The 25,102-nt window shown below is 46.2% G+C and overlaps 1 protein-coding gene across 1 annotated transcript in view; it reads right to left on the bottom strand.

The window, feature by feature from the left end:
• The window catches only part of LOC146509225 (collagen alpha-6(VI) chain-like), a 63,020-nt gene extending 40,731 nt beyond the window's left edge, over positions 1-22,289 (bottom strand). Inside the window, exons 1-3 of the mRNA XM_085175976.1 lie at positions 20,845-22,289; positions 12,799-12,864; positions 1,425-1,522 (exon numbers count right to left, since the gene is read on the bottom strand). Of these exons, the coding sequence (XP_085032102.1) occupies positions 1,425-1,500 (76 nt within the window). The 5' untranslated portion in view covers positions 1,501-1,522; positions 12,799-12,864; positions 20,845-22,289. The remainder of the gene's footprint in view (positions 1-1,424; positions 1,523-12,798; positions 12,865-20,844) is intronic.
• Positions 22,290-25,102: the final 2,813 nt, after the last annotated feature.

The raw sequence follows: 25,102 nt of genomic DNA, 5'->3' as shown, positions 1-25,102 counted from the left end.
TCTCAGAAACACCTTGAACACGTTAAACGTGAGCGTGCGGCAGTTGTAATACAGCAAAGGCCCAATGACAGCACTAAGCTCAGGTTCACCCATTTTTAATAGATACTGTTGGTTAATAAGAGGGAGTCAAATCTATTTTTACAGAGGTCCTTTTTAAAGTACAGCTGCTGGACACTGAAAGAAAACTGCTCCCTCATCACGGGCGTGAGGAGAAGAACCAGGGACACACCTGAGGAGCCAATTAGAGCCACGCACCGGGCCTTCCTTCTTTCTGCTGCTCACAGTGGATCATCTGCATCCACCTCAACCTATCCCAGCGTCTTCCTCTTCTCCTGCCTGCAGCTGCATCTTCATTCTCCACCCTCCCTCCACCCTGCTCACTGAACACCTTCAGCTCAGCTCCACTGTCTCAAGTCTCACCTCCATCCTTAAACCTTCCCTTTCACTCTTGCTGCTATCCTTCAGTCACATTTGCCTCCACCCGCTCCACCCTGCCTGCACTCTGTCCTGTGATGTTAAACCTTCACCATTTCTGCTCCTGCATGTTCACCTGCCTCCTCTCATTCACACACATGTGTTCTGTCTTCTAAATCAGCGGTCTCCAACCTTTTTTGCGCCACAGACCGGTTTATGCCCGACAATATTTTCATGGACCGGCCTTTAAGGTGTCGCGGATAAACACAACAAAATAAAACTAGTACCGGTACTGAAAAAAAGAAGATTTATTCATAACACACGTGAAAAGATCCAGGAAAACTGAGTTAACGATAAAAACGATAACAAAATAACGCTGAAAACCGATAAAAACCCTGAAAACCAAACATTTCACACCTGAGCCTCAACTCTCGCGGCCCGGTACCAAACGACTCACGGACCGGTACTGGGCCGAGGCCCGGGGGTTGGGGACCGCTGTTCTAGTGGACTTCATCCGCTTTGCAGACGTCTCAGCGCTGCTGACGAATCACGTTTCCTGGCTACACGCTGCTAACTTCAATCTGCTTTTTTATTTCCACTCATGATCAACAAGTTAATGCTGCATTTTTCAGGGATAACTTCTGTATTAGTTTAATTACTGACAGCGACCATGGACTGCACCTAAACGCAGCTCTGCATAATGTTGGTTAAACAGATACTAGATGTTTCTGTGTGGCAGCGACGCTGGAACAACAGGATCAGTGGAGGAAGTTTTAATCTGGAGTCTGAAATGTTTTATGCAACCAGACACCAGTCGAAGCTTCGTGTTTGTGCGTTTGTGAGCTTGTTAGTTGTGCGTGTGCACGTGCTCAGCTGCAAACACATTCCTGTGCAGGGTTAGTGCTCCGTGTGTGTGTGTCAGTGTATGGATGGTATAAACAGCTTTCACTGATGTCATACTTTCACCAGGACGCAGGAAGTGGAGCCATAAGCTGCATAATCACACCCACCTGTTGTCTGAGCGCCGCTGCTGTAGAAACACGCCGCCATGATGAGGCCGACCAGAGCAGCCCGCCTCCACTCCATGCTGGATCGGGTTTCTCTGTACCTGCGACAGAAACACAAAGTCTGTTTCACATCTGGAAGCAGCTCCATCACAGCGTGGGGGGCGGCGTGGGGGGCGGCGTGGGGGGCGGCGTGGGGGGCGGCGTGGGGGGTGGCGTGGGCGGTGTTTTACTGGCACGGATACCAAACGCTCCGACAAACATCTGCTCCACGAGGAACGTGAGGCTGAGTAGATGTTTGCAGAAGCTTTTTGTGCCAAAACAAAATTTTGATATACAACAGAGACAGAAACACAGCAGAGACACGAGGGGAGGAACAATATTTATGATAGTGATTATGGGATGTTTCAGCCCCAGTTAGGATACCTACAATCGTCCAGGTTAAATTATTGGACAATTATGTGTAACTTTAATTTTTTAAATAAAGGTTTGAAGGATTCGTCTAATAAATTGTTCATGAATGAACGACATGTTGTTTATACATGCACACAGTGTTTGTAAGGCATGAAAATAAAGCATGCATCAGGAGTCCACAGTCTGCAGCCGAGGATGAACCCTCCACACAGGAAATATGGATTTGCTTGTCAAGATGTGACAGGAATCATCTGATGTTTCCCAATCTTGTAACAGTAAAGAAGCCATCCAAAAATTCCTGCATCCAGTAAAGTAAATCACTTCCAGCCCCGCGCCTGAGCTGAGACATGTGAGATGGAGCTCATAATGATGACGATGGAGCTTCCTGATTGGTCAGTTTAATCAAGCTGAAATGGTTCGCTGAGCGTGTCTCACCCACTGATGTTGAAAGTTTCAGTATAATTATTGAAACGACACATTCCTGCTCGCCGCCATGAACTCATCTCCTCGCAGTGCTGTGAAACCAGAACTGCAATAAAAGCTACAAATCATCGAGCGGCAACTACGAGGTCGCCAATCACGTCTGTGCGACGTCTGTAAATCAGCGTCAGCCACGGGAAACTATTAAAACTCGGCGAGTGTGAGCGCACTGACAGGAAATAAGATGTGACGCTCAGTTTGAATAACGTCAGCGTTGCCGTGGAGTCAGGGACACGGCAGGGGAGGAGCCAGCGTTGCCGTGGAGTCAGGGACACGGCAGGGGAGGAGCCAGCGTTGCCGTGGAGTCAGGGACACGGCAGGGGAGGAGCCAGCGTTGCCGTGGAGTCAGGGACACGGCAGGGGAGGAGCCAGCGTTGCCGTGGAGTCAGGGACACGGCAGGGGAGGAGCCAGCGTTGCCGTGGAGTCAGGGACACGGCAGGGGAGGAGCCAGCGTTGCCATGGAGTCAGGGACACGGCAGGGGAGGAGCCAGCGTTGCCGTGGAGTCAGCGACACGGCAGGGGAGGAGCCAGCGTTGCCGTGGAGTCAGCGACACGGCAGGGGAGGAGCCAGCAGGAATCAGGAAATTGTAATTTAGTCAAAAGCATTTTGTGAACCCAGATGGAACAGCATCCGTAGCATCCAGGCGGGAAGCCTGTTAGCAGGTTACACGTCCAGCAGGGGGCGACTCCTCTGGTTCCTGATCTGACAGCTCTGGAAACGAATCCCGTCAGAGCAGAAAGGACGAGCGAGATGATCGAGGGGTACGCTCTAAGGTGAATGAAATGCTTCTGTGTCCTTCACTTACTCGTATCCACCGTCAGCACCACACCAACCAGTGGCTATGTCCATCTTTTATATACAGTGTGTGTAAAACACCCTCAGACATCCTCGGCTGGTTTCTGCTGTCGTTGGGCCAAACACGATAACTCCACGTGCAGCTCCACAGCCTCAGCAGCCAGATGAGTCAGACTCTTTCTGGTGTTTGCAGCCAGAAGACTTCAGAGCATCATCTGGCTCTCCTCACGGCCTCACGGTGCCATTTCCTGAGATCTGTAGGCTGCAGACAGTGTCTGGCCACATCACAGGCCGGATGAATGAGAGAATATTTTAAATGTTGTCTGGACGATGGTGCTTCAGATGCAGAGGAGCTCCCTGCTGGTTTTTACTGCCTCTCTACTTTCTTGTCTCACGCCCGCCACCATGACGTCTCTGCTCTCTGTTTACTTCCTCATTTCAAACTCGGTCCTCCCTGAACTCCTGCTCACATCATCTCACAACAAAACAACATCAGATTTAATCTGTTCAGTTACCATCATTAGAAGAGCAGGACAAACACTGAGGAGTGAACGATGAGGAGTGGACTGGTGCTGCAGGTTTGGGTCATGGTTAGCATGCATTTAGCCACATGCTAACCAAACACATTCAGAGATTTTACATGCAAATCAGACCATAAAGCACAGATGACAGAATCCACATGTGAACAGTTTAAGAAGAATCTATCAACACGTTGTTTGTATTTGTGCTTTTTTTCTGCAAAGCATTTCAAACAAACTTTTTCTATTTGCACAGAATTATAAAATCACCAGGATCAGTTTTATTGAGTCACTCAAGCACTGCTGTGAACAAAGTTCAAACTGAGGCACGGTACGAAACAGGTTGGAGCTGTCACTGAGAGAACATCAGGACAAAAACAAAAGAAATCAGATCCAGCTTTGAGACAAAGATCTGGTGATGCTCACACAGCAGGAGGTGGATGTATGAAGTTATCACAAGTGTCGAACACTGGAGCGAGAAGAATCATCAAGAAACTCAAAGAGAGCCACGGAGAGCAGAAGAAGCCTGGCAGGAAGCAAACATCTGGAAGACTCTGGGGGAAAAATCGATGAGTCTAAAGAGCCGAGAAGAAGCGAGCGAACGAGTCAGCCCGGATGAGAATCTTAGTCTCAAAGGAGACGATCGCTAGAACCCTGCAGAGGAACGGACGCCAAAAACCTCTGCAGAAGAGACACCTTCAAGTCAGACTGCAGTGTGCCGAGGACGACCCGGAGAAAGGTTCATGTCCCACAGGGAAGCAGAGGCAGGATTACACTATGATACTGCAACGAACGACCTCCAGAAGACCAAAGCGAGCGTTACTGTCCGGTCTGACTGTGGGCCGACCTGAAGACCGAGGTCCACGCCAGAAGGTCATCACGTCTGGAGGAGCCTGAGAGGTTCTCCAAAGCAGAACGGGCTGGGTTCACTGCGGCGACGAGAGGACGGTCATCGGGTGTTTGCTGCTGCACAGCCGTCCATATTCTCCTGCCTCTGTCCCAGCACGGACCTGTTAGATCTCTGTCAGAGGCGTGGACGGCGTGCACATCGTCGCATGATTCACAAACAGCAGTGAGAACGAAGAACGTCGTTTACTGCAGAGGAGCATCGTCTTGGACGAATTGTTCACACGGCGACACAATCGTGCACAACGTGCAGGTGAGCCGTGTCGTCAAACCAAAATAACACATCTGACTAACGTGCGTCGGTACTCGAGTGAGGATGTGGGCGTGGCTACTACAAACCAGAAGGTTTTACTGGCTTTAAGTTCCCGATGAATAAACTGTTTAATATGTCAGTGATCTGTCCTGAATCATGGTTCCCTCCCGTCTCCTGCTGCCACACTTCCCGTGAATTTCACCTGCCTTTTACAAGGTGCTGCAGATAAATCTGCTTCGTCCTCCAGGCAGCAAAAGTGACAATAAAACAATAAGCAGCTCCGGATCTGTGTGGGCTTCATTTATTGGACAGCTGTACTCCAGCTCACGCCTCCCTCTCTCCGTCTACATGAACATGTGTTCGCCCACGAGCGTATTTCAGAGCTGTGTTTAATCACGGGCCAAATGCTCGAGGCCCTGTGAGTGGAGGAGGATTTGGGGGAGGGTTATTCTAATGCGAAGCATGTGGAGGTCATCAGCGCTCCAGTGACAGGCTGATTGAAGCGAGGTCCAGCTCTAGTTACACGCACCTCCAACTGTATTTACTCGTGAGCGGCTCTTTCCTGTTGGCTCTACGGACCGTAGATGTTTGATGTTAAAGAGTGAAGGGCCTCATGGTTTCTAGTTCAAACTGGTGTCACACATGCAGGAGGCTCTCCTCGCTGATGAGGACATTATAGAGCTGACGCTCTGCAGGCGCGCTGGAGGACAGTTTGTGCCGTCCGAGCAGCGTTTAGGAGAACGCTGCGTCGTGGACGGCTGCATGAAGCTGGAACGTTTCTAACGTGAATCTGTGTCCGAACAACAATCCCACATCCAAAGCCTCAGCTGTGGAGGTCAAAGAGGAGCTGAGACTGGACTCGTGTTGAGCGAGCCCGCCCTCTCGCTGTCTGGAGAGGCTGAAACTAAGACCACAGAGGTCTCGTGCCAGACGGCTCAGTTCAAACCCTGAATCCAGCAGCCAAGTCCCGCCTCTTCAATGGTCCGCCTCACATACGAACTGCTTACCTGCTTTAACCTGCTCACTGTCGCTGTGCATCTTTCCAGCCTCCGTCTGACTCGATGTCTGCTGCTCGTTTCTCCAGGTGTTGCTGCTGAGCCCGTTCTCATCGTCTGGACGTCCAATGAAAACACCTCCAAGCATCAGCCTCACATGGATGAGCGGGGTTACTGCTGTGATGGGGCAAAAGCTCAGCCTGGTACTTTTCAGAGCCTCAAACAGTGAAATCCTGGACTGAGCAAATCGATCTGAGCAGTGGCTCTTTTGATTTATGCCAACCTCCAAAAGCCGACCTGAGGAGGAGGCGTCTGACAAAAACAGCTGCATATTAATCACATCATAAATGTGCTTCTCACACAGCGTTCATAGCTTCAAATCTATAGAGGTCAAAGACTTGGTGACTCCTGTGGAGTTTCCTGATGTCACAGACATCAGACGCTCATCAGCCGTCTTTTAGCGATGAATGAAAAGGGAGAAAGGAGAAGCCCGACAGCTACATGCATGCAGACTGAACGTCATGCTTGGTCAGACAGGAGCGTTTTCATGATGCAGAACCTGAACGAGCTTCGCTGAAACGGTCGGGAGGACCTGGAGCTGCTCCCGTGAACAAACACAGGCTAATGCACGCGGCCGATGCTCAACCTGCACTTCCATCCAGACAGAGAATAAACGCCACGCAGCTGAAACAGTCGCACACCTCTGCTGTGACCACACAGCGACTTATTTAACGTCTCTGCTGGGGCGAAGAGAAAAGGAAGAGGTAATGGACGATGAACGGCGAGCAGGGCGAGGCCTCAGAGCAGAAAGACAGAGCGTCTGTCCCCATCAGTCGTTAGACGTCTCATTTCACCAGTTAAAGGTCATCACAGACCAGTTCATGCTGAGAGAGTTTGTGGGTGTGTCGTAGAAACGTGACAGGAGGGAAAACGTGACTGATCCTCTGAATTATTGGTGGTTATCCACATCTTTCATTCATTTATATATGAGCTTCAATCCTGAAGATCGCTGCACAGATGTGTCACTGCAGTCTTTCTCTGCACCACAGTCACTGGGCTTCCTCGTGTCTCTGCTGTTGTTGCTCCTGCGATGCCTCTGCAGGGAGCGTCCAGCGTCTAAATGGAGCGTAACATTACATGGGGCGGTTTGCACTGAGCAGAGCTGAAGACAAGAAAATAACGAGGCTCAAATGTCCGTCAGTTAATGTCTCCTGTTCCAGGGCTAACACGAAGCCTGTCACCAACACTGAACCTAAATCGCCTCCTGGCTGCAGCAGCCATCGCGCTCGCCAGGAGCAGAGGTGGACTCGGGACTGTTTCGGGTCTCAGACAGGGATTACCTGTCCAGCTGGAAGCAGTCTGGCTGCTCGGAGTACTTGGCTGAGTTTCCCAGCACTACTACAATCGAGCGAGGGTCTAACAGCGACCATCATCAACAACAACCACATTGTTAAAAATTCACAAACACAATTTAACGATCACTGTTTGTTTTCAGCTGCCAGGATGCACGAAGAGGCAAAGACTGAGCAGCAATTAGGACTGACCCTGGAGGAGATTAGCAACCTCCACAGATCCACATCTTGAGAGCACATGTGTGAACAGAGACGATGTCTCACTTCAGCCTGAGGCTTCTCCTGCTCATCAGAGCTGAGAGTCTGTGTTCATGACATGTTTACCACCTTGAAGGCCTGTGGTACATAGCTGATTATTAGAGATAGGTTGATCATATTTAAGATCGAAGAATTAATCAATGGCAGGACTTCTTTGAGCAGTTTTGTAGGAATGGGGTCTAAAAGACACGTTGATGGTTTGGAGGAAGTAATTATTGAAGTTAACTCAGAAAGATCGATTGGAGAAAAAGAGTCTAACTTAATATCAATGGTACTAAGAGTAGCTGTTGATAATATTACATCTGTGGGATGATTATTGGTCATTTTTTCTCTAATGATAAAAACTTTATCTGTGAAGAAGTTCATGAAGTCATCACTAGTTAACGTTAAAGGGATGGTTGGCTCAACAGAGCTCTGACTTTTTGTCAGCCTGGCTACAGTGCTGAAGAGAAACCTGGGGTTGTTCTTATTTTCTTCAATCAGTGATGAGTAGTAAGCTGTTCTGGCTTTGCGGAGGGCTTTCTTATAAAGCAACAAACTATTTCTCCAGGCTAAATGATGATCCTCTAAATTTGTGACACGCCATTTCCTCTCCAGATTACGAGTCATCTGCTTTAGGCTACGTGTTTGAGAATTATACCACGGGGTCAGGTACTTCTGATTAGAGACCTTAGTTTTCACTGGAGCTACAGTATCCAGAGTCGTACGTAGTGAGGAGGTGAAATTATTAACAAGATAATCGACCTCTGTTGGGGTAGCGTTCAGATAGCTGCTCTGCTCTGTGTTGGTACAGGGCATTGACGATGATAACAGTGGCTGGATTATATTCTTAAACTTAGTTACAGCACTTTCAGAGCAGCACCAACTGCAAGCCAACATGGAGGAGGTGGAAGGAGAAATTACCAGAGGAAATGATGCTGAGGAGCACCAGGACAGCACCAAGGAAGCCAGTGGGGAAACAGGCAGCAGTGACTGAGGTTTCAAAGTAAGAGCCAAGGGATGGACCAGTAGTAAATCAAACAGTGATGTTCATACAGAAGAATAAAAATGAAAAATGAAAAATGTCTAGAATGAGTCACTAATCATCCTTGGGGGGTCAATACCTGAGCAGCCCTCCAAAGTAAAGTGCAACCAAGAAAATGATCAGTGGACTCAATGATGTCAGTATGCAGACGCGTGGAGCTGGTGGGAAGAAATCCCTGCAGACGCCCTCAGCAGGAGAACAGTTAGAGCATAGACAGGATGTCCACATACTTTTGGCTGTTCAATGATCTGATGTGGTTTTTTTGAGCATGTCTCCATCAGGGAACATTTGCACCAACCAGCAGGTGGGTGGGCTGAGAAGACGTGAAAGTTTACGTGAAGAAGGCGTAAACCTTCAAAAAGAAAAACATGCAAACAGTCTGAGTCTCTGCAGTTTTAATGTTTAGAGTGAAGAATGCACAGCTTGAAGCTGCATGATGTAAAGCCTCTGCCAAACACAGGACACCCAGGCGCCCCGGGGGCCCGTGGGGGGATGATGCACTTCCCTCCCTGATTGAAGAAGTGTTTGAAAGCCAGATGTTTGTGTTCTGGATAATCTAAACCCAGGAATTTGTTATTCTGATGTATAGAAACCAAAGTTTGGAGCAACTCTGACAGAAAGCAGCCTCAGCTCTGCTTTCAGCAGCTGATGGGAGTTTAAACCTTCAGCACCAGCAGACGTTCAGCAGCAGAAGTTCAAGGAAAAGCACCGATGATGAAACTGCATCGGCTTAGTTTTTAAACCCACTCTTTGAATAGAACAATGAAACAACCGAGGCAGCTAGAAGATGGATATGACGGGTTTGTTCAGGACTTTGGAGACCTGTGAAACGATCCAGATGTTTCAGCCACTCGGCAGCTCATTAACTCACTTACAACGTAGAAAAATATGGACTTCCAAGAAATCGTTGCAGTTTTTCTCTGAACTCATGTGGTGAGAAAAATTACTTCAGGCAGGTCCGACCAAGAAACGTCTTCAAAGCGCTGCGAGTGTGCGAGCCTTCGAGTCCACCGTTCATCGTTTTGTGTTTGTTCTAACTCTGAGGAGGCTAAACTGGTCAGGCTGAACTGGTCAGGCTGAACTGGTCAGGCTAAACTGGTCAGACACTCTGAGACATTTAAAAAAGTCAAAGTTTGGTTGGAAAGCAAAGAGTCTTTTTTCTGTTCCAAGGACCATTTTCAGTGTGAAACAACATCTTTTTCTCTGAAATGCAAATCCCTGCCCGCTCTTATATCTACCACTGAGGTTTACATCAGTTATTAGAGGTTTGTCACACAGATCTGTCATACTGGTTTCAGTCCTTGTTCAGGTTCTTCACTCAGCATGGAAACATGTCAGCGTGTTTGTTCACGCAGGGAAAGCCAGCGTTTCCATGGCTACAAACTCCAGGGGCTGGTTATTCTGACCAATGAGAGCAAATCCAGCCCTTCTGTTGCTTTTCGCTGGAAATGCAGATCTGTGCCAATTTCTCTTACCAGTCAAACTGGAGCCAACCAGTTAACTTCAGGATATTTTAAAAGTACAAACTCAGATGCACCAGTTTGCTAAATCAGATTTTAATTATAAGGGAAAATTTCACCACTTCAAAAAGAGCCGAGGAGAAAAACGTGCCATTCATTTGTTATTTGTTCGCCTCGTCAGCTCATTTCAGCTCATTTCAGCTCATTTCAGTTCTCTGCTTTTACTAAAGTGGCTTTGACTCACAAACAGTGTTGGTCAAGTTAATTGAAAAAACGTAATCAGTAACTAATTACTTATTACTTTCGCAAAAATCCCGTTACTTTGCTGATTACTTATTTTCAAAAGTAATTAATTACTTAGTTACTTTTTAAAAACACGATTTACAACCTGAATAGGTGATAAAGTGATAGATCTTTCAGCTCAATTCTACTTTTTCTGCAACTTTTTTTATTAGTTTTAATCTTTTAACTTTATGCATCAAGCAAAAATTTAATTATTAAATTAATTATTAATTAGGGATTTAAAATGTAACTGCGTCAGAGGATTTCTGCTCAGTTTGCATTAATAGCAATCGGGGAAAGTACACAGCAAATCCAGCATGTCCAAATTAACATTTGGACACTTCCGAGCAAGCTACTCGGTGCTTGCTCGGAAGTTTAGGGGTTTTTTCGCTGTAAAAAGAAGTTTTCTTCCCACGCACAACGGACACTAATGTTTTTGTCACTTTTTATGGAATCAAACTCAAAGTAAGGTCAGTACTTCCACGCTTTAAACGCTGCATGCTCATACTCTCTCTAATCATTAAAAAAATCCCCCCTCATGTCTGGCAGCTCTGATGAGGCGTCCCGCATTAGCTTAATTTACTGAAAGTGCCTCTAAAGCTGAACAAATGTTAATGGAGCCTGAAAAGAGGGCAGTGAGGGTCCAAAGATGAGAACTCCATAAAACTAAAATCCCTCAGCATGTTTTCGTTCAGAGTTAGGAAACCAACCAAAGCTCTGTTACTTAAAAATATTTGTGGTTTCCCAGAATTCTCAGCGGGGCTAAAATCTGATAATGGTAGTCGCCACTGAAAACAAACAACATAAATTACGGAGTATTGTTAATGCACCGAGGACATAAACTGGCTCAAACATCAGGTCGGTGCAGCCAGAGACAGCAGCAGGAGTCTGGGCTGAAGGTGGTTCAAAACCAGGAAGTGATTATGTTAGTAACAGGAAACTGACCTAATGACAGGACAGGGGAAGTGAAACTAAATACATTGAACAAAGAACACAAGACTCCTTCAAAATAAAACAGGAAACATGGAGAAAAAACACAATAATCAACAAAATAAAACTAAAATGTCTTGGTACTGGGTCGCACCGTGACATTTTTCTTCCTGTGCAATCACCTGGAGGGGAGAAAATGGAGCACTACAGCAATACAGCCTTTGAGGAGCGGAGATGTGGACGTTACTTTTATTGTTATTGCACAACAGGACAAGAGTGTGACAGTAAAATTGGACAGAAGGTGCTAACACAGCTTTGGTCTTTGCAAGTGTCTGCACAGACAGCATGCTAACGCTAAGCTAGCCAAGAACCCAGACTGGTGTTAGAGCTGAGCGCATGCAGACCCGAGCCCGCAGCCAGAGCCTGAGCGATGAGCAGTCAGGCCGCAGCCTCCGTTTCTACCTGTTCCTGTTTGTAGAGTCGCTGTGGCGATCACTCTGAGCTCCCTGCTGGTTTTCAACTTTGCTTTGTGCGTTTTAAGTTTAGACGTAAACACTAAGACAAAGATCTGAATCAGGCGGCTGGTGTGGATATCGATGCAGGGCCATAGCAGCGGATTTCAGGGCGAATGGTTAGTATTTAAAATGCGTGTGTTTGTCCCAGGCAGTAAAAACATGAAAGTGCTGAAGTATCATTTGATTTTTGTGTTTTACAGGCATTTCACCGGAAATTAAATTTCTGTTGCCGGGGAGGACTGCAAGACCGTCCACAGACCCACGCGGGCCTGGTTCTAATCTAGGACCACATGAACACGGACATGTGATGAGGAGCTACAGAGACAGAGCTCTTCATTGGGAAACTGACTTTTCAGATTGATGTTTTCCTTTTGAACACTGGAGCAGCTCTTTCAGCACTTTTTAATGTCAGCAAACCCCTTTTGACTTGTTTGTTTGCATTCTTGGTCAAAGCTCCCATGAAAATAAAAATGCTCGCAATGCTAAGCAAACATCAGAGGGAGAATTTAAGGACAATGTTCCCAGTGTGAGAGAAAATCAAACAGCAAACTCGAAGGGCTCAGAACTAAAACCGATAGTTATCTGCAGGAAACTCCTCATTATGGATTTGTTGCAGTAACATCCTGGAGAAAGCCGGAGCTAAAGCTAATTATGTAATTACTTCCTGTCACAACTTAAACTAAGCAACAACAGATGAAAACCACAGAGGATCAGAGACGACCCAACATCAGCTTCAGCCACCGATAAAACGCCACGATGAGCTCCCAAACCAACAAACGTCACCGCAGCAGTGGAGGAGGCGAATCCCTCTGAGGCGAGATTAAAGCACCAAAGAAGAAGAACAAAGATTCGAGCGTCTGTGATGAAATGTTAATTAAACACTGAAGGTTTCACAGCTTATTTCAGGTGCTCAGTGTATGTGTACAGTGAATCAGCTGCGAGGTGCAAGGAGAAACCAAACAGTTGTCACATGTTTATGAACACAAAACGATAGAAGTGACGAGACTATGGCCTGTATTTGTATCAGGAGGCAGCCTGGGATCAAACCACCGACCTTCTGATGAGTGGCTGACCTGCTCCGCCACCTGAGCCACAGCCAGAAATTAGAAAATATAATTTTTACATTTTTACAGTTCGGTAAGTTACTTTTCTTCTTTTTTAAACGTTTAAGCAGGATTTTAAACATGAATCACTACCTGGCAGAGAGTCGGCGCTTGGCTCACTTCAGCTGGATGACAGGTGGTCAGGAGACTCTGATGATCCTGGATCACAAAAACAAAGAAGAGTCAGCATCAGCAACCAGCAGCTTCACCCGTAACGCTGCCTCGATACGCCAAACGCTCACTCGCAGGAGGAACTCTGGGTTTATCTAATTAACCTCGTTTTGTTTAGACATCTGTTCAATGAGGCGCTGCAGCTGCACGCAGAGCTGTGTCTACACATTTCCATCATGCAGGTAACAGCTTGACTTCAGATTTGGTTTCTGCTTTGGTCAAAGGGACATCTAACGTGTAACTTCAGACAAAGCTGTGAGATCAGCTGATCTCGTTTCCAGATGTCATCAGCTGATGGATTTCGTTGGATTCAGTTTGAAAGATGTTTGCTGGATGTTACATCAAAGCTGCTTTTCCCTGCGTACAGTTGCTGCACAGCTGCAAACCACCTTTTATGCTGTATCAGACTGATGTTGCATCTGCTGTCACTGGTGCTGCCCTGTTTGAAGTGCATGTTCTGTCATAGGAAACCATTGCTAATTTACATGTGTGGGAAGCTACAAATGTTCAGATTGTAAGGCAAACAAATCAGAAACAAAACAGCGTTTGGTTTCCTCGTCTTGATGTGCTCGACTCTGAGGTTTCTTTGAAGTGCCAGCACCCTTTCCTCGGTCACCTTAAAGTACAGACAGTGTCACGTGTCTGTTGTTCTAGTAACAGCACAGAAACTGTAGAGGTAGATACAGTAGATACTGTAGGAGGCTCAGAGTGAAGTTCTTTCATGTTCTAAAGGAAAGAATTGATTCATGTTTTACATGAAGTGTGCAAACTCTCAAAAGGACTTTCCTGTTTCCTGTTGTGCTAAGGACAGTTTATGATGCCAGACTGCGTCATTACAGTTTTTGTGGTGAATACTGAAACGCGTTCGTGTTAACCAAAACCACAGCCCTGGTCTCCAAACGTAACCAATGGAAATAAAAATATGAACAAAGAAAAAAAACTGAAGAACAACAATGGTCCCACATTGCTTTCATTTTGTCATCAGCCCCGCCTCCTCTCAAACGGGAATGTGCTGATCTTTGGACACGCCAGTACAGGGGCCACACAGGGGCCACACAGGGGCCACACAGGGGTCACACAGGGGCCACACAGGGGCCAGTACAGGGGCCACACAGGGGCCACACAGGGGCCACACAGGGGCCACACAGGGGCACACAGGGGCCACACAGGGGCCACACAGGGGCCACACAGGGGCACACAGGGGCCACACAGGGGCACACAGGGGCCAGTACAGGGGCCACACAGGGGTCACACAGGGGCCACTACAGGGGCCACACGGGGGCCATGTTGGATTTTTGGTGGTTTAAAGAGTGTGATGTGATCAGCTGTTATGAAAACAGAACAGGGGGTTGGAAGTAGCGCGTACAACCTGAAGTGTCATTTATCAGTCACCGAATCTGAAGGCTGCGTTGATGTGATGCAGATGTTAGCTGTGGTGAAGGGGCGGAGCCAGGATGAACAAACTGATTCATGCAGAAGCATTCACTGAAGATCATCTCGGGAGAACAGACTACATCCTGATGACGTGGTCACAGAAACACGTGATTATAGAGAATATTACTCTCAAGGAAAGAGGCATTTGAGTAGACGTGGAGCTCTGACATTCGATGCTGGTATATGACAAGAAATCATGAAAAGCACACTAGGTCCACTTTGTCTCTTTAGCCAGTGGTGGACGTTCATATTAAACATGACTGTTTCCAACACTGAGCTCAGAGCATGAGCAGTAATCCCAGTGAGGCCAAAGCTCAGCTTTCATTCTGCTTTCATTTCATCTGTTTCATGGCACAGAAGCCACACCCACCTCAAGCCCTCTGTTTTTCAGGGGCAGCCAATCAGAAGAAAGGTGAGAACAGCTGTAGCCCAGTGTGAGATAAAGAAGGCTCATTTTGGACAGCTAATCATGCAAAGCTGCTGAGTCCTAGAATCAAAGTACAGATTATGACGCACTGATGAGATTTCCATTTATGTGAGGATGAATCCATCAGACGGGGCACTGCACAACCACTTTTCAGTTTTTGCTTCCAAAGCTGCTGCTGATCCATCAGTCTCACATGTGTACACAGAAAATACACAAAACCAAAGGCACTTCCTGCTGCGAGGCGAGCGTCCTGCCCGAGAGCAGATAAACAGGAAAAAATAAATCAGATGTGAGCGGAGGCGTGTTTGCAGGGACGTCTCCGCTTCGCCTAAACACACTCAACATCACACCTGCTCGGCTCCTCTGCTCTCAGGCGACTGCCGGGACGACGAGGTCTTTCCTAATTTGGCATCTCGATGTGTGCTCCTTTCTTACAGTGAGGCGCAAACTCAGTCTGCTTGTTTCATCCAATCACAGATTGGCTGACAGGACAAACTGTCATCAGTGCCTCTCGAACGGTCGCTGAGTTTGTACCTGGAGCTTTTTTTAGATTCTAATTATTTAAAGCAGCAGAAAATTAAAGAACACAACATGTCTGTATGTCCGTGCATCAGCTGATGCTCTGTGAATATAACACAGGCCTGATGCACAAGTTTCAGCTCAGAACTAGAGATCACGATACCACTTTTTTATGTCCGATACCGATATGAATCTGATATAGTGTTTTTTAATCAATAAAACGTTTTTTTAATATCTTGTTGCATTTTGTATAAGTTCATACTGAAGTTTAAATAAACAACAACACTAAAGCTATTCTGTTATACCTGTATGTAAAAAAGACACTGCACCCAAAATATTTCATAGTTCAGCAAAACTGATCAATCTAATAAACTTAAACCTGCTCCATCCTCCCTGTTCTGGTATTTTAAAGAGGACTTAACAGAAATATTAAACAGCCTAACTAATAGGGTTGCAAACTCCCAGCAAAATAAATAGGGAACTCCCCCCCCACCCCCACCTCATGATGCTTAATCGACGTAATCAACTTTAATTTGATGCAGTGGAAAAAAATGCACAGAAATAAATTATTTTTCATGAATAATTAAATAGATTCAACATCTTCCTTCAACAGAACTGCAGACTGCACAGATGGTACCCAAATGAAAAAGTACTATAGCTTACTAGGGTATATTAGACTTAACAGTTACTATATACAGTAATGGACTTCTATATATTTTACATCAGATTAAAACTTTGATTGTAAGATTCAGATAATTATTTATTAAAAACTAGACATTTTAAATGAGAATAAGAAAGAAAAGTATGTCTTTGTGCCCCCTTTTCCCTGTTCTTGCCCTATCGGCCCCCCTGGCTAAACTTTGCTAGCTCCGCCCCTGCACAGTTACGTCAGCTGTAGAAAAAGATCCTGGTGTAGAAATAATATTAAATAAATTCTAACAACAGCTGATCAAGCTTAAACGTGCTGCTGTTGTTGTTCAGCTGCTGGTTTCCTCTTTCTGGTGCAAAGTGGGCCAAAAACAAAGAAGAGAGACGATCAGCTGATCATTGATCAGTTTATGATTGAAGTAGCAGCAGGAGAGAGAGAGAGAGAGAGAGAGAGAGAGAGGCAGTCTCCATATATCGGTTGTTAAGCTTAACGCTGGAACGCTTTACAGACATTCAGAGATGAACTTACACACTTGCTTTACTTCTCTCTGGGAAAACTTCCTCGGAGATGAAATGCTGGTTTGGTAGCGACGCTACAAATACACACAGCTGCTCTGTCACGTGACCACACTGCTGCCATGTGCTACGGTTATGATCCGAGTAACGCCGTGTAGCAAGTTTTGTGAGGAGCTTTTTTGATATTTAATGGATCGATTACATTTTTTATTTCTCTCCGATATCTGATCCAGTAATTTGGGTCAGTATCGGACCGATACCGATACGTAATATCGGATCGGTCCATCTCTACTCAGAACATCAGCAGATGTTAAAAAGACTCCAAAGGTCCATGTCCTCCAGGAAGAAACTCGCTCACTGTTTCTGTTCATGTGCCAAAACTAAAACATTATAAGACCCTGGCGGCGGCGGCGGCTGCTGGGTTCATGTTTCCCAGAATAAAACAATGAAAGTTGGACAGACTCAACTATGTCTATTACTCCCACTTCATAATCCCTCCAAGTGGGATGATTACACGCACAAGTATGATTGTGTTTCTTTAGTGAGACAGTGAATGTGCCTCACATCGTGTCTCATGGATTATGATGCAGTGAATCATGACCAGCTGACAAACTGAGGAGCTAAAACAGCTAAACCACCCGCTCCCCGTCCAGGTCTCGTTTTACTATCAAACACATGCATCAATGTAAATATCACCATATCATGTTAAATTATATCATTATTTTAAATCCAGAACTCTGCCTCCACTTTGTGCTGTTAGTGACCACACAGGTCGTCTGACGGGAGGCAAGCTGTCCTTAAACCCAAGCTGTTCAGCTCAGATTGGAGCGTTCTGCAGAGGCGACGTCACTGTTTGTGGAGGAATTTCTGGATTTGTGCTGCTTATCACAGCTCACCGAGATGAGAGCAGACACACACACACACACACACACACACACACACACACACACAGGAGAAGGGGTCTGATTCTAATCTCATGATCTGATTGGTCCCTGCCTTCACAAACTCTCCCTGCTAATGACTTTACATTTAGAAATGTAAACTCTGACCAAAAAAGGCCCAACAGTCTACACACACACACACACACACACACACACACACACAGAGACAGACAGACAGACAGACACACACAGACACACACACACAGACACACACACACACACACAGACACACACACAGACAGACAGACAGACAGACACAGACACACAAAGACACACACAAAGACACACACACACACCCAGACACACACAGGCACACACAGGAGGGGATCTAAGCCATAAAATGAGCAGGTCATACATGGCTGCAGTCGACAGTGGGCGTGTCCATTGTTGTGGGTGTGGTTGTCAGATCAGTGTCATAAACTAACTGGGAGTGGAAAAAAGTGGGAACCCTCACCCTCAGTTTTCAGAATAAAAGCTTTCTTAAACTCTCACAGCTCCACAGGTGGACGCTGCACGTCTGCTGCTCTGCTGAAGCATCACAGGAATAATTAGCGACACTTACAGTCACATCCAAATAAAACGTCACTCAGAGGCCACGCCCATATTAATGCAAATTTGCATACTTGCATAAATAAAATCTGCAGGCTCACTAACAGGAAACGGGTCTGCTGCTCTTTCAGAAGAGGCTGAGAGCATCGAGAAAGAGCTGATTCTGGAATGTTCTCCTGGAGCTGAGGGGACCTCACTGACGTCATTGCAGACACATTCAGCTCCTATATGATGAAATGCTTTTTAAGCACCGTCCACAGACTGAAATGGAAACCAGCTGCAGATGGAGAGGATGGAAGTTCAACAGTGACAAAAACACAAACCTGCAGAGAAACTAATCTTTGTTTTACAGATGTCAGCTTTCATCAGCGCCATTTGTCCCGTTTTAAATATTAGTCTACAGATACGAACACATTAACCACACAGCACAGTTTCAACTCGAAGCTTTTACATTCACAGCAGTTAGCAGAGCTTTGAGATCCCACAGCGTCCATGAATGTCTGCATCCCCGCGAGGCAGAGCCTCGGCACGCGTCGAGACTCGCACGGCCATCCTCAGCCTCTGACTTCCTCTCCAACACATTTGTTTCATTATTATTGGATTATCTGAACTTTGTCTGTTTCTGGTGTTTTTCAGCACATTGAGCTCGATGTTACTCAAAGACTTGTGTTTGTCTCCTTCCCCAGAATAATCCTCAGATTAATGCTGGGATGGATTTCATGACTCCTGGTTGAGAGGAGGACCCACAAACTTTGATCAACAAATTAAAAACCAAACAAACTTCAGTGCGATCTTGGTGGTCTTGGCAATATTCACATGAGCTCATGTCAGGGGAGCCAAATGAAGGTCACTGAAATAACACAGAACGATAAGAAATGTTTTCATTTTATAATTTGTGTTTGTCTGTAACAGACGGTCACAACATGTTTAAATATTTTAACTGATGTGTTTTCCTTTTAAATAATAAAAATCTCATAAAACGTGCAAATGTTGTTTTCTCAGAAATCTATTTTTAGCGTCTTCATCCCAGTGATAAGTTCAGGATGTTTGAAACAGGAATCGATCAGAAATAAGGTTGTGTTCAAAAACAAATCGATTTTAGTCTGAATAAAGTGATCTCGAGTCATTAAATCCTGGATTTAAATATAAATGTAATTTATCAGAAACTCCAGAATCAGCTCAACCAGGAGATGAGAGCAGAAACACAGAGCGTGGATCGTCCACAGAGCGCGGGTCGTCCACAGAGCGCGGGTCGTCCACAGAGCGCGGGTCGTCCACAGAGCGCGGGTCGTCCACAGAGCGCGGGTCGTCCACAGACGCGCCGTCGGGGCTGAAACACTCAGATTCTGCAGGTTTCGTCTCTGACCAGAAAGAAGCTCAAACTTCACGTTTGAGAAACGTCGTCATGAATTCTCTTTGACTTTGGCTGTTTTACTTCCTGCACAGCTCCCTCTCCCTCAGTGCACTCAGACACCAGTTTACCATCAAATCTGCGTCTGCTGCTGCTCACGCTCGCCGCTGCGCTCTGCTGCTGCGCTCACCGCTGTCGGCCTCTGACAGCAAAGCCTCGTCTCTGTTCAAACTGAAGACGTTTAGACTGATCGCTCAGCTGTGATCAAACCTCTGTGACTCTGCTTCCCTTCAGCAGCATCAGCTTCACGTGTTGATTCACGGTTTGCTTCAGTTTTTGATCGACTGCAGAAGATTTTGAAGCTTCTCTGCTATAAAAAGCCAGAACAGGAAAACCTGCTTCATGTTTGATCCTCAGTTTGACACAAAGACGTCTGCGGTGATGCTCACACCTCTGATGGAGTCTCAGCGTCAGCTGTGTCTTATACATGGATACGTGCTGATAAACAGAGTTTTTCACACTGAATCGACTCGATGATAGAAATCGGTGAGGACACCAGCCCTAATCAGAAAGTATTCATCGTCCATGCATTCTGGCTCTGACTCCACCCGAGCCTCCAGCAAACTTTCCCCATATGGAAAAGATATAAATCATATAAAGTTTCTGTCTTGTATGAAACTTGTATGAAAAGCACAGAAGAGTGAAAACACATAAGATCCCTTGAAAAATTATATAATGAAACTTGTATGTTTTGGATACTTACTAAAAATATATATGAAAGTAATGAGAAAGTTTCACTTTCATGAGTAAATCATATATGTTTTTACTGTTTCTTTTCCATATGGGTCCCATGCAGTAAAAGCTAACAGCTGATGGACTGAGCGATGATTTTATAACCTGAAATGTGAAAAGTTGACTCTGAGTTTGATAAAAACTAAACTGATGTCGTTGCCAAACAGTTTCTGCTTGAAATGAAAAAGCTCTTTAGATTTTGGATGTTAGAGCATTTGAGACATTTCAGCAGTATTCAGATGAAGCCACAGTCACACTGCAGCACCACAGGCTGAGCTAACAAAGACTCTACAAACAGCAGGTAATAAAACCACAAAACCTGCACCTCATCGCGTCTCAGTGATGAACCACAAAGTAAAACATCTGAACGACTGTCTCTGACTAAAAATCAAACAATCATCACAAAAACTGCTGCAGGAAAAAAACTTTGTGCATTAAAAAGCCTCCATAGACTCATTTACCTCACAGACGAAATGCAAACAAAGTACTTTAAATCATCAGCTCCTGTTAGTCTTTGCATGAATAATAATCAGTAATAGGAATGAATGATTTCCCCACACTTGTCCTCCTTTAAAGGAAACATTCATAGCTAAGCGTCACCTTTCTGCTGTCTGACACAACATTCATGTTAAAACTGACATAAATGAATTCACAGGTTAAAACTGTTTCTGAACCAATGAAAACAGAGAAGCTGCATGAGCATCAGCCTCTGAATCAAAGCCCTTCACTATCTGCTCTTTCCCAGATAAATCGCTGCAGCCATCCTGCCCATGCACAGGAGAGTCACTTACAGATGTGGCGCTCTGCGTCCGTGCCCTCCACGCACACAGCACACGAGTGTGAAGCCATATAGGGAGCTGTAACTTGTTCTGTAGGAAACGCCTTCCTGCCGTCTCCACTCCTCCCACCAGCCTGCAGTGGGGGAGAAGTGATTGCTCATGTGAGTGCAATTTATAACTAAAGACACCTGATTGGTCTGTTTACATGTTGTTCTGCAGGAAACCTGCTTCCTGTTTTCTTCCTGGAGCTTCTACATACTTGGTTTTTTCTCTGTGTTGTTTCAGAGGACACACACCGGTGGGCTCTTCAGAGGATGATACAACATGTGTACCTATGTTCAGATGAACCAGCTTACAGCTTTGATGGTTGATCAGCTCATGATGTGCTTCTCCAGGAAAGTCCCGCCTTCTTCAGAGGAACAGACCCTGCATACTGTACAGGCCTTTTCCTTGGAGCCCCCATGACAGGAAACTAGTTTGTGGTGCTGATAACAGTCAGTGACGAGAATGAGACTCCCCCCAACATCTGCTCGAGAAACAAAAAGACTTTCTGAAGAAGTGGAGCGCACTTGTTCACTGGGGGAGGTTTTTCTTCCCTGCAAGAAAAATCCAAGACGGGAATTCTCATCAATGAATCAGGTTAAAGTGAAACATGAGCCACAGACCCCATCTGCCTCCCTCGCAGCGCCCCGAGGCCGCAAGGCAGAATGTTTCAGCTTGAACACATCTGGATGTGCATTAAGGCTGATCAATGACATTTAAAAATAAAATCATATCAGAAACCTGAGCTCGGACTTCCTGGAGCCCCGAAAGAGAGTTTTATATTTGGCATTGTGGTATTTTGACTGGTGTTTTCTTATTTCTCGTTCAGATCTTCCTGGATGGTTTTATGTTTACATTCTCAGATCCTCTCAGATGTAGTCTGTGTGTTATGGGTTTCGGGTGTTTGTGGACCCAAAAGCAGACACAGGACAGAGAAAACTGAGGTGTAACACAAAGTGAGCCGTTTATTAGGCTGATAGCAAAAAACTAAATCAAGGTGAACGGGAGAAACTAAAGCTGTGACATGAACACAGCCTGAACAGGAACATGAAGACAACCTGAGACACGAAGAGCCGAGACTCACGGGCAACACGTTCTCACTCCCAAAGCGTAACATTTTACGCTAGGTGACAAATCGTCAACATATTACGTTTTTGGCTACCCACCACGTTCCTAAATGATGACCTCGGAAAAATGAGGAAATATGAGAACCATATGGACTCAATCTACACATGTTCGCTCTTTTTCTTCAAATCACTTAGAAACACGCTATTTAACATCATTAAAGTCCTGGTTAAGGTCAGGAAAAAGGTTAGGTTTAGGGCTGGAACGTCTATTCCCGCGGGAGCATCATTGCACTGGATTTCAGCCATAACCCGCCGCGTACCATAAGAACGCCGAAGGTCTCCTTTTTGTGTCCCTCAGGAACGACCTGGGACGTGACAAAACGTCGCCATGTTACGCCTCGGGAGTGAGAACGGGCTCTCACGGGACAAACACACAGGGAAGTGGAAACACAGCTGAATGAGCCTGAACGCCACACAGGAAGTAAACACACTGAACATCAAACTCTTCAAAGTCAAACAGCAACAACAAGAGACGAAGACATGACGAGCTCGACAAATGTCGAACGAGGAACAGCAGACGTGACAGACGGAGAGACTCAGATAAGAGGGACGAGGACACGGGCATGACTGACAGCAACACAGAGGACAAGACAGACACATAGAAGAGACAACTAGACTCAACCAAACACCAACTAAAATAATCACACAATCATTAAACAAAATAACTGAAAACACTGGACAGATCCAGGCCTGACGCTATGATTGTTCCTGTTGTTGTTTGTATGTTAGAGACGCTCGGTGATTCGTGTCTGCTCTCTGCTCATCAGCTCCCGAGTATCTAGAGTTGATGTCTTCTTCAGTCTCAGTCAGTGTCTGTGTCCTCCAGCTTAGCTTACGCTCTGTTTGGGCTCAGTTTCATGTTTTCCTCACACTGTACGTTCTCCCTGTTTGCACTCTGGGTCCTCATCACGCTCCACACGATCTGCTTTGTCTCCAGACTTTGACACGTGGACGCTCTGTTACACTGACCTCACAGCAGCCATGTTGTTGGTCACAGCAGCCTTTGAAACCCACGCAGAGCAACGAGTTAATCACGCTGCGTACACACTGACCTCATGGAGCTGTGACTCTCAGAGACATAAACATGTCTGTAAAAGAAATGTGGGGGTGTGTGTGTGTGTGATGGCCACAGTGATGGATCACTGCAGATATGGACAAAGGTATTTGGTTTGGCTGTGGATGGGATGCGGGGGAGGAGGAGGAGGGACGCTGGAGGAAGGCTCCGAACATGTTCGCGTCACATCAGAGCGTCCTGCTGAAACCTGAAGACCAAAAATGAAAAATAATTTTCTGAATTGAAGGAAGCAGCGGTTTGTTCCAGCGCTGCTGTTTGAATGTTCATCTTCTGCTCTTTAGCTCCTCACATGATTTAATCTGGTGTAACAGTTTGTACTGCTGAAACACACAAAACAGTAACTACATGCTCAGATTATTAATGTGAAAATATGCAGCATTAAATACTTTCAAAGCCAGGAAACATGTTGCTCTGTCCTGTTATCATGCTGAACTGTCATGATGGATGCTTTGTGAGAGAGCGCCGCTGGCTGCAGTCGGCTCCGTGTCTGCTTCACTACAACTGTCCAAACACGCCTCAGCAGAGCTGCAGCAATGACCCTGAATCACACAAGCAGCCCACACATGCCAGCATTCACCGAGGAGCCAGTAACCACAATACTGATACATACTGTGTGTGCGTGTGTGTGAGTGTGTGTGTGTGTGAGTGTGTGTGTGTGTGTGTGAGTGTGTGTGTGTGTGTGAGTGTGTGTGTGTGTGTGTGTGTGTGTGTGCACCGACGGGAGATGTTCTTTTAAAGTTGTTCGAGACATTTCCTGCTGCGATGGCAGCTCAGATGTTCCTCTCACTCTCAGTTTGGGACCAGACTTGCTGTGATACAAACTGTTCTATATGTCACAGATCTTTGTTGGTGTTATTCAACAGCACCAACAGCAAACGCCACCTCGACGTGCTTTATACTGTGAGGTGAAGACCTACAAGAACCCCGCGGTTGAATGATTTCCTGCTGCTGGTCTTTTATTCTCCGGTGCTCCTTCCTGCACTCCTCGATGGCTGAAGGAGATATTATCACACGTCTACAGCTTACTGGAGGAGTATGAGAAACACCTCACTGTGTCCGAACTGTTGTGACGATGCTGATTGCAGCGTGTGCACATGGAAAAAAGACTTCTTTTGTCTATAGTGCTCCTCATTAATCTCCTTTTCTAAAGCAGGATAATTAACCACGTCTGCTGTGTGTCCACTTTAATATCCGCCTGTAAAAACTCTGGGGACAGTTTACAGATGTTGAAAACAGCAGATATTTAAACCGCAGGGTGTTTGTGTGTCAGCAGCCTGTGTGAAACACGGCGATCCTCCTTCTGGGTCACAGACAAAGAGAATCCACCCAGTCCTGGTGTTGGTCTCCAGGAGCACCGAGCAGGAAACACATGTGACCTCAGTCGGCTGCTGGTCCCAGCAGTGACTGCACTGTGGCCATAATGACGTTAAAGCAAAGACGATCGTCCTCACTGACACAGGAATTCAATAACACTTTGATAAGACGAAAGATGATGACATCATCATTGAATCATACCTGTTATTAATCTGTCTCTCTTCCACAGCGTGTCTTTGTCCTGTCTTAACCCCATAGTTGGTCGCAGCAGATGGCCCCGCCCCTCCCTGAGCCTGCTGGAGGTTTCTTCCTGTTAAAAGGGAGTTTTTCCTTCCCACTGTCGCCCAGTGCTGTTGACAGGGTGATGAGGCCCAGGCCCCTCGCCGTGGCCGCCCTCCTTCGATGGGGTTGACAGACTCTGGTTTTCCCCCCAGGACTACCCCCGGACCACCGGAGTTTGAGCCTTCTTCTGCCTTTCCTGCTCGCCTTCACCAGCCTTGTTCACAGGATGGACCTTCCTCTGCCTGTTCTCTCCCTCCCAGGTTCAGTCGTTCGGGCCGTTTGCTTAGGCCCAGGGTCCTGGACTGAATAGAGACCTAACTGTGTGTTCGGGGGGGGGGGGGGGGGGGGGGGGGGGGGGGGGTTATGTGTGGCGGACCACCAAGTGGCTCCACTCACACCCAAGTTGAAGGGAAGTGCGGGGTGGAGATTT

This window comes from Neolamprologus multifasciatus, chromosome 11 (assembly GCF_963576455.1).
Source record: "Neolamprologus multifasciatus chromosome 11, fNeoMul1.2, whole genome shotgun sequence".
Classification (NCBI taxonomy): domain Eukaryota; kingdom Metazoa; phylum Chordata; class Actinopteri; order Cichliformes; family Cichlidae; genus Neolamprologus; species Neolamprologus multifasciatus.
The sequence above is the reverse complement of the archived record's forward strand: the minus strand, read 5'-3'. Positions and strand labels throughout refer to the sequence as shown.